The following is a 19,526-nucleotide window of genomic DNA, read 5'->3' as shown; positions in this document are numbered from 1 at the left end:
AAGCTGACTTGCCAGGATGAATGTTAACTTTATCCAAAGATGCCTGTTCTTTCCATTTTACTAACCATTTCTCTCTTGAGCAAGAGAACTAGGTCCAGATTATACAAGTATTGGTTATCCTTCTAAGGAAAAGCATTGACAGATGAGAACATGATTTTTAAAAGGGTTTGATGACAGAGTATTTCAAAACACCTGTGGATTTAAGAAACATATACTAAATCCAGCAAAATTAGATTTTTAAATTTGGGCTAAGTAATTTACTAGGGAATGAACGATATGCTCAATTTGGATATTTTTGGTTATATAATAATAAAGTTCATGGATGACTATGTTATATGAAACAGTAGATAAATAAAACTCAAGTTTTCTTCTACTTCTGTCTTACTACTGGAGGAAAGGAAGGACCCAGATGGTTGTATTCTAGTGTTTATTTTCTAACTGTATGCAACTTTAATTGATGTTTTCGACCCATGTTCTTTTATGAAAGGAATTTGAGTCTTAATTAATTTCTCATCTCTGTTAGTGATGCAGTCTAGAAAAGGGAGGGACTTCTTAAATAAATCATTTTCTTACTTTTAAACTGGAGAGTGAAAAACACAGGAATATGAAAGCTGTTTGGTTTTGGTTTGTGATAAATAGTTGCCTATTTCCAAAGTAGTTTATATTTCCTTTTCCAAGATAGATTCTCTACAATGGTGTCCTCTATTCCTCTTATAAATTGCCTTTGTGTGTTTCTTTTCAGCTGGTCTCTTCCCATGGCGATGTCCATTTGCCACCGTGGCACTGGTATTGCCTTGAGTGCAGGTATGTATGTATGTTTTTATCTGCGTATGAACACACAAACACATACACACATTATTTCTTTGAAAAACTTTGCTATTTCTGTGGCTCTTGATAGTGCCTCCTTTGCAACCCAGCAGCTTAATTTAGAGAAAACGATAAGTCCATTGAAGTTTATTGTTTATTCATTTCTTTTAACTGTTAATTATGAGTTCCCACAATGCTCACGTTCTTTTCTTAACCAGTTTTTTTTTTCCTTTTTTAAAAATTTTTCTTATTTTTTCTTATCCAGTTTTTAAACTATTCCCAGCACGTCCTGATATTATATTTATTGACATTACAGAGAACAGATACAGAAATATAATGGAGATAGACTGGCTGACAGAACATTGACCAAACACAGTCCAAGATTAATCATCAACCTTATTCTTTCAGAAAATCCATTTTAACACCCATTTTTCGTCACCTGGAATTGATCAAGTACAGAAATACGGATTAATCATCAACCTTATTCTTTCAGAAAATCCATTTTAACACCCATTTTTCGTCACCTGGAATTGATCAAGTACAGAAATACTAAGTCATTCTCCATTCTCAAAAAGACCCTGGTAACAAACCACAATTTCTGTTTGTTTATTTATATAATATGAAATACAGCTGCAGCATTTGTTTTTCATAATATCCTTTGGGGTCCCTCCTAGTCTTCCATAGAGTATGTTTTTACTGAAGTGGTCATCAACAGGACTAGTGGCTCAAGTACAGGGATCCTGCATTGAGGAAGCTACTGCTGAGGCATTGGAGAAATTATCTAAAACTAAGTCTGTGATTCAAAATTAGATTAGTTTTATTGGTAATCAAGTAAGGATAGGAACTCCTATCTTAAGATCCGATGTTGTTATTCCTGTGTTACCTTTTCTGTGGTTGGTAAAGTAATAATGGAATCCAGGTATAAGGATGATTGGTGTTGTCTGAGAATCTGTACAGTTTCTGATTTTTAACATACTTGCATTTAAATAATAGGATAAATTTTAGGATTAGCCTGTTCTAACTATAAATTCATAGTTACTTTATTTTTTCTTACTTAGACTCTCATAACTTTTAGATTGATGCTTTTTGCTTAGTTTGGTGGTGTTTATAAAACAGATTCAGTCCTAAAAATCACTGGAAGAACAAGAACTATTTATTTATTAGGCTATAGTTTCAATTATTGGACTTCCCAGGTGGCTCAGTGGTGAAGTATCCACCTCCTGTTGTGGGAGATGTGGGTTTGATCCCTGGGTTGGCAAGATCCCCTGGATCTTGAATGGCAACCCATTCTAGTATTCTTGCCTGAAAAATTCCATGGATGGAGGAGCCCAGCTGGCTACAGTCCATGAGGTTGCATAGAGCCATGAGGTTGCATAGAGTAGGACATGACTGAGTATACACACAGTTCATTATTATCTCAGTATATTTATCGCTACTGAATGAAAAAAGAGGATATTGACTCTTTCATAGACTATAGTGTAAAGAAATATTAGTTTGCTAAGTATGGCTAAAGTTGTATGTATTTTTTTCACAGCTGAACTTAATAATTATTTTTTTCTGTTTTTACCCCTTTGAATAATCTTGTATTTGTTAGCATGTATACCCCTTTTCCCAAACCTTTTCCTTTAATTCCGTAACAGTAGCTGATTGCTGTAGAATAGTAGTTACCATGTTTCCCTTAAATTCTGAAAGTCACTACTTCAAAACTGGAACAGATTTTTGCTAGGTGGATGATTTAGTAACTTAGTTACCTCTCTACTGCTACTGCTGCTGCTAAGTCGCTTCAGTTGTGCCCGACTCTGTGCGACCCCATAGACGGCAGCCTACCAGTAAGCCTCTGTTAATTCCTCATTTTAAGATATTAATAGTGCCTATTCCAGAGTTGATGGGATTTCAAGAAACTACACTCTGGGTGTTGACTTAGGAAAACAGGTATGAGAAGCATGATAAATTTGATAGCAGTAGTCTCTTGGAAGATGGTGTGTACTGGACCAAATGGCGAGAAGAATTGGATCATTTGACCTGAAATGAAGTCAGTCCCAGCAGCTGTGATCATTGCAATCTTGTTGCACTCCTCCAATCTATTTTTCACACAACAGCAAGAACAGTAAAAATCTCTTGAAAATAAATTGAATCAAGTCACACTTAGGATCTTCCTATTACAGTATTTGCCTTTGCACTTAGATTAAAATTCAACTCTCCACCATGACCTAAAATGCTCTACCTGATCTGGCCCTTGCCTAAGTCATCCAGCCGTTTCTCCCCTTTCGTACTCTATTCTGGCCACACTTGTCTTTGAATTCTTTGGAACAGGTTAAACTCTTTCTCATCCCAGAGTCATTGCATGTTTTATTCCCTTGATCTGAAATGTCCGCTCCTACCTCTTGCTACAGAGTGTGTGGTTAGTTCCTTCTTTCGTAGCTCTCCACAAAATTGTCAGCTCAAAGGATACTTTACTCACCACCATACCTAAAATAGTAGCTCTGGTTTGTTTCTAGTTCTGTTATTAGTTTTCAGTTTCACAACACTATTCCTTCATAGTTCTTATTGCACTGTTTCTTCACAGCTTTTTATACATCTGTCTCTTTGATTAGACTGTAACCTCTTCAGATAGCAGGCCCTGCATCTGTTTTATTTACCATTCATATCCTCTAGCACTCAGTGGGTGCTTCTGTGAGTGTCTTAGTCACTCAGTCATGCCCAGCTCTGCGACTCCATGGACCATAGCCTGCCAGGCTCCTCTGTCCATGGTAAGAATACTGTAGTGGGTAGCCATTACCTTCTCCAGGGAATCTTCCCAACCCAGGGATCAAACCTGGGTCTCCCTTAATTGCAGGCAGGTTCTTTACCTTCTCAGCCACCAGCGAAGCCCAGTAATGGAAACTATTAACCTAATAAACAAACTGCTCTTGTCCTTCCAGTGATTTTTAGGCTAAATGAATGCAACCATGTCAGTCACTTTGCTTATGGTGGTCAGTTCAGAAATGTTTGTTCCTCCTCAGTCAGTTCAGTCACTCAGTCGTGTCCAACTCTTGCAACCCAGGCCTCCCTGTCCATCACCAACTCCCGGAGTCCAACCAAATCCATGTCCGTTGAGTTGGTGATGCCATCCAACCATCTCATCCTCTGTTGTCCCCTTCTCCTCCTGCCCTCAATCTTTCCCAGCATCAGGGTCTTTTCCAATGAGTCAGCTCTCTGCATCAGGTGGCCAAAGTATTGGAGTTTCAGCTTCAACATCAGTCCTTCCAATGAACACCCAGGACTGATCTCCTTTAGGATGGACTGGTTGGATCTCCTCGCAGTCCAAGGGACTCTCAAGAGTCTTCTCCAACACCACAGTTCAAAAGCATCAATTCTTCAGCGCTCAGTTTTCTTTATAGTCCAACTCTCATATCCATACATGACCACTGGAAAAGCCATGGCCTTGACTAGATGGACCTTTGTTGACAAAATAATGTCTCTGCTTTTTAATATGCTGTCTAGGTTGGTCATAACTTTCCTTCCAAGGAGTAAGCGTCTTTTAATTTCATGGCTGCAGTCACCAACTGCAGTGATTTTGGAGCCCAGAAAAATAAAATCAGCCACTGTTTCCACATTTGTTTGCCATGAAGTGATGGGACCAGATGCCATGATCTTAGTTTTCTGAATGTTGAGCTTTAAGCCAACTTTTTCACTCTCCTCTTTCACTTTTCATCAAGAGGCTCTTTAGTTCTTCTTCACTTTCTGCCATAATGGTGGTGTCATCTGCGTATCTGAGGTTATTGATATTTCTCCCGGCAATCTTGATTCCAGCTTGTGCTTCTTCCAGCCCAGCATTTCTCATGATGTACTCTGCATATAAATTAAATGAGCAGGGTGACAATATAGAGCCTTGACATACTCCTTTTCCTATTTGGAACCAGTTCCTCCTAACTTCTAATTAATCTTCTTTCATGCATTAGAAATTGGATAGTGATAAAAGCATCTACCCTCAAGGGTAAAAGAGTCTAAGGAATAAGACAAATAAATATTTGTAATGCACTGGGATAATTTTTTAATAGAGATATGAGGTCCCAGAGGTGAGACCAACTCTGCAGGAGTCAGAGATCTTGAAAGAAGAACGAGTGGGAGAATTCATGAAACGGAGGTAGAGGAGGCTTCTCTGTATTCCGACAGAGAAGCCACTGGATGCAAAGGCACAGGGTTTGCAAAGCATCCAGAATCTTGGATGATGATAAGTAGGTCTGCTTGTTTAAGAACTGTGTTACGAAAGTGGCAGAAGATAAGGTTGGATCATGATAACTAGATGGACTTGTTTAAGAGTTGTGTTATGGAAAAAGTGGCAAAAGATAAGGCTGGGAAGTGTCCTGGGCTGTAAAGGACTTTGACCGCTGTGTCGAGAAGTTGGAACTTGATCCCATAAGAAATCAAAAAAGGTGGAACTTGATCCCATAAGAAATCAAAAAAGGTTTATGTTCTCATTTGTTTCAGTAACAGAACAAACTGGGCTAGACAAATCCATGATTAGGTGTTTATTCATACTGTAGAGATTTTGTGGCTGATACTCTAAAGAGCATGTTGAACTAAAAAAGCATGATGACACTAGTTTGACTTTAAATAGAATTTATTGAGGAAGAACTTTACAAGCAGTTCTTTAAAAGATGGAAAAAGAAGCCAGTAACACTTTTCCATTGCTTAGGTTCTGTAAGGGATTAAAATACTTGTGATTTTTCATAGCAACAGTGTAAAAATATAGGTGAAATTAGATAAATTCCTTAAAAATGGCATAGTTGAAGCTGCAATGTGAATAAGACTGGGAAAGGGTAATCAAAATGCAACGTACAGCAATGAAATGAATGAGTGCCAAACAACAGATACGTTAGAAGAACGCAGCTGTAAATAAATTGTACAGTTAACTTGAATGGGAAGAAGAATGGTCCTGAATGTTCTGGATAGTCTTTAAAAATAGGTCGGATTGAAAATCAGAACTTCAGTGAGAGGTCACTTGACTGTATAGGCAAACCTGCTCAGGTAGTCACTTCTTTTCTGGAAAAGCCAAAGAACTGACAGATTATAAAGTAACTAGTGGAACTCTGAAATCCCTGTTTTGTTTTTCTGGGCTTTTCATGAGATGGGACATGAGTTATTGATTCTTAGATGTGATATGTTACACCCTGGTCATTCCCAACTGAGACAGTGTAGAGAAAAAGCACAAACTTTGGATATTTCTGAGTTCAGTTCCAACTTTCTCACTAGCTACTGTATCATCACTTCCTTTTCTGCTTATAATGCCTTGCTAGGACTTTGAGAATTATATATATAAAGTTGCAGCTGTTAACCAGGGTTCCCATGACCCGGTCCTCAGTTTTGATAATTTACTAGAAGAGCTCACCATAACTCAGGAAGACACTTTATTTAGACATACTGGTTTTCAAAATAAAAACCAATGGAGGAGATAACACAGGGCTAAATATACAGGAACAGAGAGCAAAGTGTGTATGAAGCTTCCATGCCCTCTCTGGGCACACCACCCTCCTAGCACATCCTTGTGTTCAGTAACCTAGAGGCTGTCCAAATCCTGTAGTTTATGGTGGCTTCAGTGCCTAGGCAAGATTGATTAATCATTGGCCATTGGTCATTAGCTTGATCACCAGCCACTCCCAGGTGTGTGTATATAGTGAGAGGAAGTGGGGAGTAGACAGGGAAGGGGACGGATGTATGGGACTAAAAGTTCATTTGGATGCAGAACCCATGGATGTGGAGCACTAACTGTATAGCCTTCTAGTGGGTGTGGAGTGGCTTCTCATAGTTTTGATTTGCATTTCCCTAGTGACTAATGGTATTGAGCATCTTTTCATATACTTATGGACCTTTTACTTCTTTGGAGAGAGATTTATTCACATCCTTTGCCTGTTTTTAAATTAGGTTGCCTTTTTATTATTGAGCTATAAGGGTCTTTAATATATTCTGTATACAAGTCCCTTATCAGACATAACAATGTACAAAAATTTTCTCTCATTGTATATGTTGTCTTTTTACTTTCTTGTTGGCATTGCTTGTAGCACAAAAGTTTTTTATTTTTTTCCATAGTATTTGTTGATTTATCAACACAAATTATTCCATTATTCTTAAGTCATAGTTTTGTAATTCAGATTACAGTTCAGTGACAAAACTTCCATGGAACTCAACCTAAAGAAATTTTTTACATTGTGAAATCACTTTGCACTCTGAAAGATACCAGCCTTCCTCATCTCAAAAATCTTCCATGGAATCATAATTTCTGTAGTAGTCTGCATATGCTTGCTTTCTTGCTTCAGCCACAGCAAACTTACAGAAAGCTGCACCCCCGGAATACAGTGAATGCTCCAACAATCTGAAGTTTCGTCAAAGAACTGAAAGCCATGGTAGTTATTCTCAGCATCAGCGTCCTTCCAGACTAACGGAGAAATGGCCCCCAAAAGTGTTTAATTTTGATGAACTCCAATTTATTATTTTGTTGCTTCTGGTTTGGTGTCGTATCTAAGAAACCACTGCTGATCCAAAGTCCTAAAGATTTACTCCTGTGTTTTCTTGGTTTTATGGTTTTAGTTCTTACATTTAGGTCTCTGATTCATTTTGAGTTAAATTTTTGTATGGTAGAGATTTGATTGATTAAAAATTTTTTTTTCTCAGTCTTTTTCTTGAACCGAGTATACTGTTTTTATTTTTTCTTACTGAGATGATATAGATACAGCAGAGGTGACGTCTAAAGTGGTAGGTAAAGTTTTTATAGAGAGCAATGTTGGATGAAGGATTAAGATGCTAAAATATATATTCTGAATTTTAAGAGATTGGAGTCAGATTCCATGGAGCCTATCTCCTACTACACATGTGAACATTAGTTTAAATCTTCCCCATTTTAAATTGGTTTAGAATTGTGTGAAGTGCTAGGGACTGTCATAGAAACCAGTTTTATGTGTCTTACTGGTTGTAGCTGATGGACCGCTGTGATGGACTTACTTTGTTTCTCCTCAGGAGTCTCTCTTTTTGGCTTGTCAGCCCTCTTGGTCCCTGGGAGCTTTGAGTCTCATTTGGAATTTGTGAAGTCCCTGTGTTTGGGGCCAGCACTGATCCACACAGCCAAATTTGCACTTGTCTTCCCTCTCATGTATCACACCTGGAATGGGATCCGACACTTGGTAAGTTAATTGTAGACTTGTACATTTTCTAGGTGCAAGGAATGGAGAGGCTCAGAGGATTCTCTTTTCTGGTCTGGGTTTAGTACTGTTCTTAAAGTTAGTTGTGCTGGATATTTGCTCAAGGGCCTCTTGGACAAAGCTAAACTAGATTGCCTGGGCACTGCCAGGCAGCACAGCTGGTGATGTAGCTGAGCACTGGACATAGACCTGACAGATGCTTTCAGGATCTCCGTGAATTCTTCCAGTTTTAAGAGGGTCATTACTAAAAGAGACCCCTTAAGCCAGGCCACATATCTGGCATAGAAGGCATATTTATCAGACAGAAATTGTTACCTGTTGTGTCAGGCACTGTTGTAGACACTGGAGGTTCATTTATGAACTAGATAACATAGTTACTGCTTGATGGGAAGTCTTAATCTTCCCATCAAGACAAAGTGACATATCTGGAGTCAAATATACTGATTATTATTAACTTGATATTGGATTATGTTAACTGCTTTTGTTATTTGTTTTGAACTATTAGAATGGGACCAACTTCAACAAGAAACCGAGTGTCTAGGATCTCAATATTGGGTTTAGAAATCTTTTGACAGCTGAACTCTGTCCAAGTTGCCTCCTACATGAGCTTGGGGTCAGTTCAAACTGGTGTCCCCTTTTTTTTAAGGAATCAAACCTGCCCCAGCTCAGGGATCAATCTCTCCTACAGCACTTTAAGATTTATATTTTGTGGTCTCCCTACCCCTGGTCTTGCTTCCTTTGTCAGGAAGATAATTACAGCTTCCTTCTTTATGGTTTTCCATTCTCTCTCACCCTGAGCCATCTGGCAGTTGGATGTTCTTGCCTTAATTTGACCTTTTGTAACTTCCACATTAGAGCTTAGAGACAAGCACTTTCTGAATTTTAGTCTGGTCCAATAGACAGTTTAATGGAATCAGAAAAGCGAGAGACTAAATGACCTATTAAATTAAGTGTATCTATTAACTGTTCCCTGGGGCAGTGTTCAGTTTGATTCAAAATGACTTCACTTCCCTCGGGGAGCGGGGAGAGAGGGAGAGCATTTCCATTAATGACTTCTTATTCCACGGAACAAAGCTCTCCAATAGAATCAGCTGATCAGCTTCCTCTGTTGGCATCCTGGCTCAGGCAGGGACTTGCCATATATTTGCTTTTGTCTCAGAATTGGGGGAGGGAAGAGGAAGAGATTTTATAAAATGTCAGAACTCAGTCAGGGCTTTTCTTAAGCCCTTAAATCTGCTTTTGTTTGTTCTTCTAGCAAGTCCTGGCTCTGAGTGGGACAGGATTTTGTTCTCTGTGACAGTCCATAGTTCTTGCACTCTGAGCTTGACAGTTGTGCTGCCAGAAGATCTAATGGGGCTCTATCCCCTGGTGGTCTGGTGGCTAGGGTTCCTGGTTTTCATCCAGGCTACCCAGGTTCAGTTCCTGGGCAGGGAACTAAGATCTTTCTCTAGGACTGCTCACTGCTGTCTCTCCAAGATCACATCCAGAACTTTCCCTGTACATTCATATTCATGTAAATGCATAGCTACCCATACATTAAAAGAAAAAAAAAATCTAATGGAGTGGAGGGTGGAATTGATGAAAGAGAGTAGGAAGTGACAGGGTCTCTGATATGCTAGAGAGTATCCCCCTATCACCACCACCCAGTAGGACTCAATTTTTCTGTAAAGCATTGTACCTTTATTTTTTTGAAAGCACTGTGCCCCATGAATAGTATGAAAAGGGAAAAAGATACGACACTGAAAGATGAACTCCCCAGGTTGGTAGGTGCCCAATACGCTACTGGAGAAGAGGGTAGAAATAACTCCAGAAAGAATGAAGAGACAGAGCCAAAGCAAAAACAACACCCAGTTGTAGGTGTGACTGGTGATAGAAGTAAAGTCTGTTGCTGTAAGAACAGTATTGCATAGGACCTGGACTGTTAGGTCCATGAATCAAGGTAAATTAGAAGTGGTCAAAAAAAAAAAAAAAACGGAGAAGGCAATGGCACCCCACTCCAGTACTCTTGCTTGGAAAATCCCATGGACAGAGGAGCCTGTTAGGCTGCAATCCATGGGGTCGCTAAGAGTTGGACACGACTGAGCGACTTCACTTTCACTTTTCACTTTCATGCATTGGAGAAGGACATGGCAACCCACTCCAGTGTTCTTGCCTGGAGAATCCCAGGGACGGGGGAGCCTGATGGGCTGCTGTCTGTGGGGTCACACAGAGTCGGACACGACTGAAGTGACTTAGCATATATAGAAGTGGTCAAACAGGAGATGGCAAAAGTGAAGATTGACATTTTAGAAATCAGTGAACTAAAATGGACTGGAATGGGTGAATTTAATTCAAATGACCATTATATTTCCTACTGTGGGCAGGAATCCCTTAGAAGAAATGGAATAGCCCTCATAGTCAACCAAAGAGTCTGAAATGCAGTACTTGGATGCAATCTCAAAAATGACAGAATGATCTTTGTTCGTTTCCAAGGCAAACCATTGAGTATCACAGTAATCCAAGTCTATGCCCCAACCAGTAATGCTGAAGAAGCTGAAGTTGAATGGTTCTATGAAGACCTATAAGACCTTCTAGAATTAACACACAAAAAAGATGTCCTTTTCATTATAGGGGACTGGAATACAAAAGTAGGAAGTCAAGAGATACCTTGAGTAACAGGCACATTTGGCCTTGGAGTAAAAAAAGAAGCAGGGCAAAGGCTAACAGAGTTTTGCCAAGAGAACACACTGGTCATAGCAACACCTTCTTCCAACAACATAAGAGAAGACTCTACACATGGACCTCACCAGGTGGTCAACACCAAAATCAGATTGATTATATTCTTTGCAGCCAAAGATGGAGAAGCTCTATACAGTCAGCAAAAACAAGACCAGGAGCTGACTGTGGCTCAGATCATGAACTCCTTATTACAAAATTCAGATTTAATTGAAGAAAGTAGGGAAAACCACTAGACCATTCAGGTAGGACCTAAATCAAATCCTTTATGATTATACAGTGGAAGTGAGAAATAGATTTAAGGGCCTAGATCTGATAGATAGAGTGCCTGATGAACTATGGAATGAGGTTCATACATTGTACAGGAGACAGGGATCAAGACCATCCCCATGGAAAAGAAATACAAAAAAGCAAAATGGCTGTCTGGGGAGGCCTTGCAAATAGCTGTGAAAAGAAGAGAAGCGAAAAGCAAAGGAGAACAGGAAAGATATTCCCATCTGAATGCAGAATTCCAAAGAATAGCAAGGAGAGATAAGAAAGCCTAAACGATCAGTGCAAAGATACAGAGGAAAACAATAGAATGGGAAAGACTAGAGCTCTCAGTCTCTTCAAGAAAATTAGAGATACCAGGGGAACATTTCATGCAAAGATTAGCACAATAAAGGACAGAAATGGTATGGACCTAACAGAAGCAGAAGATATTAAGAAGAGGTGGCAAGAATACACAGAAGAACTATACAAAAAAGATCTTCAGGACCCAGATAACCACGATGGTGTGATCACTCACTTAGTGCTAGACATCCTAGAGTTCGAAGTCAAGTGGCCCTTAGAAAGCATCACTGTGAACAAAGTTAGTGGAGGTGATGGAATTCCAGTTGAGCTATTTCAAATCCTGAAAGATGATGCTGTGAAAGTGCTGCAGTCAATATGCCAGCAAATTTGTAAAACTCAGCAGTGGCCACAGGACTGGAAAAGGCCAGTTTTCATTCCAATCCACAAGAAAGGCAATGCCAAAGAATGTTCAAACTACTGCACAATTGCGTTCATCTCACATGCTAGCAAAATAATGCTCAAAATTCTCCAAGTCAGGCTTCAGTAGTACATGAACCAAGAACTTCCAGATGTTCAAAATGGATTTAGAAAAGGCAAGGGAACCAGAGATCAAATTGCCAACATCCATTGGATCATCGAAAAAGCGAGAGAGTTACAGAAAAACATCTGCTTCATTGACTATGTCAAAGCCTTTGTGTGGATCACAGCAAACTGTGGAAAATTCTGAAAGAGATGCGAATACCAGACCACCTGACCTGCCTCCTGAGAAATCTGCATGCAGGTCAAGAAACAACAGTTAGAACCAGACATGAACAACAGACTGGTTCCAGATTGTAAAAGGAGTATGTCACGGCTGTATATTGTCACCCTGTTTGTTTAACTTACATGCAGAGTACATCATGCGAAATGCTGGGCTGGATGAAGCACAAGCTAGAATCAAAATTGCTGGGAGAAACATCAATAAACTCAGACAGGCAGATGACACCACCCTTATGGCAGAAAGTGAAGAGGAACTAAAGAGCCTCTTGATGAAAGTGAAAGAAAAGAGTGAAAAAGCTGGCTTAAAACTCAACGTTCAGAAAACTAAGATCATGGCATCTGATCCCATCACTTCATGGCAAATAGATGGGGAAACAGTGGAAACAGTGACAGACTTTATTTTCTTGGGCTCCAGAATCACTGCAGATGGTGACTGCTGCCTTGAAATTAAAAGACGCTCCTTGGGAGAAAAGCTATGACCAATCTAGACAGCATATTAAAAAGCAGAGACATTACTTCACCAGCAAAAGTCTGTCTAGTTAAAGCTATGGTTTTTCCAGTAGTCGTGTATAGATGTGAGATCTGGACCATAAAGAAAGCTGAGCACTGAATAATTGATGCTTTTGAACTGTGGTGTTCGAGAAGACTCTTGAGAGTCCCTTGGACTGCAAGGAGATCCAACCAGTCTATCCTAAAGGAAGTCATTCCTGAATATTCATTGAAAGGAGTAATGCTGAAGCTGAAACTCCAATACTTTGGGCCACCTGATGCGAAGAACTGACTCATTTCCCACCCTGATGCTGGGAAAGATTGAAGGTGGGAGAAGGGGAGAATGAGACGGTTAGATGGCATCACTGACTCAATGGATATGAGTTTGAGCAAGCTTTAGGAGTTGGTGATGGACAGGGAGGCCTGGTGTGCTGCAGGCCACAGGGCCGCAAACAGTTGGACTCAACTGAGCAACTGAACTGAACTATTCCTTTATAAGCAAGCAACTGTTTGCCTCTTTGACTCCTAATCTTATCTAGGTAGAAGCTGTTTGACACCTGAGGTAGGGACATCTTCTCATCTTGAGTTTTTTCCAGGCTCTAATTTTTCTCTGAAGCTTTCTTAAAGTGTGGGCTTCTTTGTGTTGATGCAGTCATGTGTGGAAAGTGTGAGACCTGAAGACTCTGCTTTTGCCCTAGGAGAGCTTTTAGAATATGATATGTTGATATCCCTAGGACACAAGAAAGTCTAAATTAGTGTTTTTTGACTCCGTGGGTAGAAAATCTATTTAGTGGGTTGCTACCAACAAAAAAGAACTTTAAATAGAATATACCGTACAGAATATAACACAGAAGGTGTTGATAAATATTGCTTATTGTTTCATGAACTTTTATATATAAGATATATATACACAGACATTGGGTACTAACTAAAAAGATATTTTTTAGTGGTGGGGGCATGTCACAGTCAAAACAAAATTGAGTCTAGATCCCAAGAGTAGTTTTTTTTGGCCATGCCTTGAGTCACGTGGGATTATTTCCCCACCAGGGATTGAATCCCCTGCATTGGAAGTGTGGAGTCTTAACCACTGGACCACCAGGGAATTCCCTAAAGAGTATTTTTTTAAAAAAATACTAGTTCCCTAATGGACAAATGTTGCTTCCCAAAGAGGATTCAGAGGTTGACTATATCTAAAAAACCATGTATTATATCCCCATTTTGGAGATTAACAGTGTGCATTAGTAAGTTGTTTAAGAAGTCTTGTATTTAAACAGTTGCCAAATTTATTTGACTTCAGAACTTTTTTTTCCCACCTGTAATGCCTTTTAACATTCTGTGAAACTAGTTTTTGGAGAAACACACTTTGGAAAACCTTGATCTGGTTTTGTTGTCACGAGGGAAAGTTTTATCTATTTAGTCTGAAAGTTCTTATACATAGGGACTGAGGATCGATTCCCTGTGCTGTCATTGGGATAAGAGGGTGGCAGGTACCATATTGTGGGTTTCGAGGAAGGTGAAGGTCAGAATAAGGAAGTGCTTTTCTCTAGAATCATGCTGAGAGAAATTGCCTGTTTCCTAAGTGGAGTTCTTTTCTGAGAAAGGAGCTATGAGAGTGACCAGGACCCTGATTGCTGAAATTTTTTCTTCTTATTTTTACAGATGTGGGATCTAGGAAAAGGCCTGACGATTTCCCAGCTACACCAGTCTGGAGTGGCTGTCCTGGTTCTTACTGTGTTGTCCTCTGTAGGGCTGGCAGCCATGTGAAGAGCTGAAGTTCCCAGTGTCATCATCCTACAAATTATCACATTGACCTGTCTTCCTGTTTGTTACTCTTGTCTTTGGCCAGGGCAAAGTTATTCTGATTTGTTTAGACCCTTCTTTGCTTGCAGATCCCCTTGGAGCTCAGCAGTAGAGTACCTTACAGAACCATAACAGTGGAAAAGGGTCCAGTTTTCTCCTTATTTCTAAGGATGGAATGACTGCAAAAACTCCCTTTTCTTGCCCCCGGCTTGCAGCCTACTCTGGGCTTGGGAGCCTTCTTTCTCTCTCCATGTTAGGCCTTGATTTATGCTGAGGGTCAGCCTTTGGCTCCTTTTTCCTGAGACAGTGGAAACAATGCCAGCTCTGTGGCCTCTGCCGTGGGGACTGGGAGTGGGGATCCGGGTGCCACTGCCTGTGGGTTGCTGGCTCAAAGGACAATTCTGTCCATTGGTCAGAGCCCAGGGTCTTTAGCGCCCACATAGTGTGACTGAAAGGAGAGAGGTGGGGGTGCAGGAGAATTAGCCTGTCCCAGCTAGCAGGAGATAAGAAGAGTTAAGTTGGCTCTTGGAGCAGGTCTTGGGGAGAAGATATATAGCTTTTGATGCAAGAAGAAAATCCAGGAAATTATTGTTGAATCTGTTACGGGTTATTTCTTTTCCTTGTGTTTCCAGAAAAACCAAACCTCTTACTGTCATGTTTTCTAATCCAGAATCACGTGACATCTTTTTCTGAAACTGAATTAAAATTATTATTTTGCCTTTGACTCTTGTTGGTACTTGGAGAAACCAAGACAGCGGCGACTGGGGAGGAGGAGCCAGTTTCCTCCCTGCCCCATCTGGTCTCCCTCTGGTCTCCTCCTCTCAGGTGCTTGCATCCCCCAATCCTGCCTTCCTCCGGAGGGAAGCAATTTGTCCTTTTAAGTGAGCACTCAAAAATTATCAGGGAATCAAATAAAAGTGGCTAGGGATTTAATATACAGAAACCTCAGAGAAGAAAGGAGCAGGAGAAAGGAAGTTAAGCTGTGGAGAGCTTTTAGTTTTTTATAAACTCCAGAATCCCACTGAGAACAGATTAGAAGCCCCAAGGTACAGTTCAGCAAGTTATAATCCAGTGGAATAATGGAGGGGATGGCCAAGGGACCATGAGCTAAGTATGTAAATCAGCGGAGGGGAGAGTGGAGGTAAGAAAGAGATTGATGGAAACCTGGCAGACATTTATGGTTTTATGAGAAAACTTGCTACTTTCCTAATCCATCCATATAGGCCGGGCTTTTGGGCTCCTAGCTCCCTGTGGCGGGAGTGCTGTTTTGATAGGCTCCGGAAACTCTGGGGCGACTGATCTTAGTGTGTCACTGAGCTGCTCGCCAGCCAGTTAAAGCTTTGGTTGGAGAGAAGCAGCAGTGACTGTGATTGGTGTCAGTTGGAGAGGAAGACCTTGCTTGGCTGCTTCATCAGTCTTCATCCCAGCTCCTAGTAGTCTTTGGCTTTAAGTGATGATCACGTCTCCCTTTTTGCTATACTGGCCCTGAGAAGTCTTTGGAGCCTTTTCCAGCACACACCGGGGGCTTCCCTTGTGGCTCAAACAGTAAAGAATCTGCCTGCCATGCAGGAGACTTGCGTTTAGTCCATGGGTCAGAAAGGTCCCTGGAGAAGGGCATGCTAACCCACTCCAGGATTCTTGCCTGGAGAATCCCACAGACAGAGGAGCCTGGTGGGCTATAGTCCACAGGGCCGCAAAGGGTTGGACAGGAATGAGCGACTTACAGGCTTTCCAGTGCACACCAGACGCCCTCTGTGCTTGTCCTCAGAGTGAGGCATCCGTGCTCACCAGGGAACAACTGGGTACCAGAACTGGGAAAGCTTTGGCAAGCACATTAAATCCAACAGCCAGTGCCAGGAAGTTGCAGAACAGGGGTAAAGATAAACAGAAATGAGAGGCTGGGAAATGGATAGGGGACACTCTTGGCTTCTTAATCATTCCCTGGACTTCCCTGGTGGCTCAGATGGTAAAGCGTCTGCCTACAATGCCGGAGAGCCGGCTTTAGTCCCTTGGTTGGGAAGATCTGGAGAAAGAAATGGCAACCCATTCCAGTATTCTTGCCTGGAAAATCCCATGGACGGAGGAACCTGGTAGGTTACAGCCCATGGGGTTGCAAAGAGTCGGACACGACTGAGCAACTTACGACTTATGACTTAATCATTCAGGTGATTGGGTTGGGAGTGGCAGAGCGGTCATCATGTATGTAATTCTGCCCCAACTTTCTACTTACGTGTCGCCCTTTATTTTTCTTCTCTGTCTCCTAATCACTTCTGTAGCTTTAGTTTTCAAGTTATATTTGTATTTTTGCTTAAGTTTTGCTTTTACAACTCTTAGTTCCCCTGTGTGTTCTGTCAGATCAGATATGATCTCTTAGACAAGGGTCACGTCTCTTACCCTGGCATCCCGTTGCTTTTCTTCCCCACCTCCAAATACACATACACCTGCTCTACTCTCAATGGTCGTACTTCTGACTTTGAAGTTAATGCTCGGGGTGAAAAGTGAGGGGGTATTTATTTCCTCCAACCCTTCTAATTATGGGTTAAAAGAGGTGGCCAGAGTGACCTCGGGCGGCCTCGGCCTGCAGCAGCTTAGAGCAGGGCTTGGTATCCCAGCCAGAGATTAAAGCTGGGCCGCAGCAGTGAAAGCACCAAATCCTAGTTACTAGACCAGTGGTCAGTGGCAAGGGCCCTGGCCCTTCGACTTTGCAGAAAAGAATTCCCACAAAGAAAGTAGTGAAGCAAGTAAGGTATTTATTAAGAGAAAAAAGAGTATAATACATGTGGATAGGCACACAGGCAGACTGTCCCAGACATGCGCCCTCGAAGCAGTTTGAATTACTTTTATGAGGCATTTCTTGTTGGTTTCCTTTGGCCAATCATTTTGATTTGTCTGGTTCACACTCCATATGTGGTATATCAGGATTCTCTCAGATGAGTGCACACATCTCTTAGCCAAGGTGGATTCTACTGAAGAGGCGTTATGGGTAGAGCATCCCTTGGCGTTGCTCCCTGCTTCTGCCTGCAAGGAGCCTTTCTGCGCATGTGTGGTTGGGGAGGTCTCCTGACTTCCAGAGTGAGAAATGGTTTGAACAGGGCCCAGCCTCCTCCCTTAATTGTCCTGCTATTGCCTTGGAGTGGAGTTTCAATTTATAGGGAATGAATCTCCAATTGCTTTACCTTGGGGGAGTGAGGTGGAGGGTGCCCATCTACCTCCTACCTCAAGAGCTGAAGAGAAAAATTTCAAGTCAGTAAAAGACTCAACATACAATGTTACTAACACAAAATTGTAAAGCAACTATACTCCAATAACAAAAAAAAGTTTATTTTACAAATTTGCCTTTATTCCCATCTGTAATTTCCCTGATTAAGGGGGGTCTTCCTTAGGCCACTCAGTCCCTTAGACCCTTACGGAGTTGCAGGTTTGCATTTCTAGACCTCGGCTAGATTACGGCCTGCGTGGGGCAAACACGGGCTTCCAGGTGGGCACTTTGGAGAGTTGAGTGGGCTTTGGGGACCCGGAGTGTGACCTGCAGAGGGATGTGAGCTTTGGAGTTGATCTGGGGAACTGAGATTTGAGGCTGGGGAGCTTGGGATTATGGTGGGGCTTGGTGCTTGTTGTACAGTCTTTGTGATAGACTTCCTGAGTTTCTTCTGACTGTCTGGATCATGGGGCTGTCGGGTAGAACAGAAGAGACAGTTATGTTTGCGGTTAGGCCTAGATCATTCTCAATCCATCTCAATTCTAAATCCCCTTCTCCCCATCCCATGGGCAAGAAGTCAGGTTTCAAATACGAGTTAAATTGGTACCATTAACCTCCCCTTGAGATCAGATCATTTTGTACTGTGTGAAGTGGGGAGATGTGTGGGGTGGATAAGATGTCCTTAGCTTATCCCTTCATCCCAAAGAGGTTGCTTAAGGACTAGACAGAATTGGTTAAAGGTTCCCCCTGCTGGGATTGTGGTAGTATAACAATAGACATTTCTGAGGTTGAAAAGGAAACAGGATTGAGGTTAAGTGGGAGAAATAGATACCTTGCCGAAGATTTCAGGACGCAACCCATTGGAAGCCTTAAGTAAATCAGGATTTTTCTGTATCCATCTGGTGAGGGAGGCAGCACCAGCAGCTGTACGGGAGGTCAGGGTCGCCCGAGCAGGGGGTACCTTCAGAGGCATTTGCCAGGTGCCCATGAAGGAGCCCCAGGGACTTGCCTAAATGGAAAAAGATGGGATTCCTCAACAGGGCTTCTTACTCTCAGTAACTGGCCTATTGGCAGGTCTGTTCTATTTGTCTTAGTTCCATCTTTTTACCTTTGGGATTGTCATGAAACAAGACTGAAAGCATAACTTCCCCAGTCTCTTCCCCTTTCTCATTTAGATTGCCCTAATTTTTTAATCCCCTTTACCTCCACTGGCTTAAACTCTACATCCTTAGCCTAAGTTTGGCAGGGTACCCACTATATAAGTATTATCACCTGAAGGTGTTCATTTTATACCAGTCATTCATCAACTTAAGGAGTTCTGGGTGTTAAACCTATCCTGTTGGCTGGAAGTTTGGGAGCACTCTTGTTACAATGTGAATTAGGTTGCACTTTAATCTTCCAAGTAGTGGCTGCAGGAGATTACAAGTCTTCCCTCTGTTACTCCAGTTCTATGCCTTGGTTCTTTAACTTTTTAGATGAGAATGGAGATGAATATCTCACCTTGGAACGGGGCACTGAAGGCAACAGATGACCACGATCATTGGCAATAATCTGAGTGTAGCCTTCATGGGAAGAAATCCTCTGGGGTAGAAGTGGAGAGAAAAGTGCTTGTGAAGATGGAGTGGAAAAGTGGGAGAAAGTATCTGAAGGGCTTAAATTTGAATTAAGGGCCGAGGGAGAGGAGGCTATGGGAATGCAAAGAATGCTGAAAGAGTTTAGGAGGTGCCAGTGAATTACAGAGCATGACGTAAAGAGGGTGCACTGAAGCTGGAATACCTCTTTTGTTGGCTTCGCAAGAGACCAGTTCTGCAGATACTTGGGTGAGAAAGGTTTCTCATACTGTGGAGAGAAAGATAAGAATCCCTGAGACTCAAAGGTCCCAAGCCCAGGAAATGATAGCTAGACACAGTTCTTTAGATTTGAAGACCAGAGGCATGAACAACCATGCTAAGTAAGCTTTAACTCACTGCAGAGAGCAGGTAAGTCGTTTTGTCTGTGTGCTGTCCAACATGAAGCCACTAGCCACGTGT

General features: G+C 41.6%; 2 protein-coding genes across 4 annotated transcripts in view; one reads left to right on the top strand and one right to left on the bottom strand.

Annotated features, from left to right (window-relative positions):
• Nucleotides 1-15,021, top strand: part of SDHC (succinate dehydrogenase complex subunit C) — a 30,403-nt gene extending 15,382 nt beyond the window's left edge. For both annotated transcript variants that reach the window (XM_070782993.1, XM_019987209.2), the window contains 3 exons: nt 743-804; nt 7,801-7,964; nt 14,157-15,021. In XM_070782993.1, coding sequence (XP_070639094.1) covers nt 743-804; nt 7,801-7,964; nt 14,157-14,261 — 331 coding nt within the window. In that variant the 3' untranslated portion in view covers nt 14,262-15,021. The remainder of the gene's footprint in view (nt 1-742; nt 805-7,800; nt 7,965-14,156) is intronic.
• A 2,006-nt stretch (nt 15,022-17,027) lies between these two features.
• CFAP126 (cilia and flagella associated protein 126) overlaps nt 17,028-19,526 on the bottom strand; it is a 32,840-nt gene continuing 30,341 nt past the window's right edge. For both annotated transcript variants that reach the window (XM_019987189.2, XM_019987197.2), the window contains exons 2-5: nt 19,273-19,335; nt 18,997-19,077; nt 18,329-18,505; nt 17,028-17,968 (exon numbers count right to left, since the gene is read on the bottom strand). In XM_019987189.2, the coding sequence (XP_019842748.2) occupies nt 17,726-17,968; nt 18,329-18,505; nt 18,997-19,077; nt 19,273-19,335 (564 nt within the window). In that variant the 3' untranslated portion in view covers nt 17,028-17,725. The remainder of the gene's footprint in view (nt 17,969-18,328; nt 18,506-18,996; nt 19,078-19,272; nt 19,336-19,526) is intronic.

Source organism: Bos indicus, chromosome 3, assembly GCF_029378745.1.
Source record: "Bos indicus isolate NIAB-ARS_2022 breed Sahiwal x Tharparkar chromosome 3, NIAB-ARS_B.indTharparkar_mat_pri_1.0, whole genome shotgun sequence".
In the NCBI taxonomy this organism is placed as follows: Eukaryota; Metazoa; Chordata; class Mammalia; order Artiodactyla; family Bovidae; genus Bos; species Bos indicus.
Note: the sequence above shows the minus strand (reverse complement) of the source record. Positions and strands in the feature narration are given on the sequence as shown.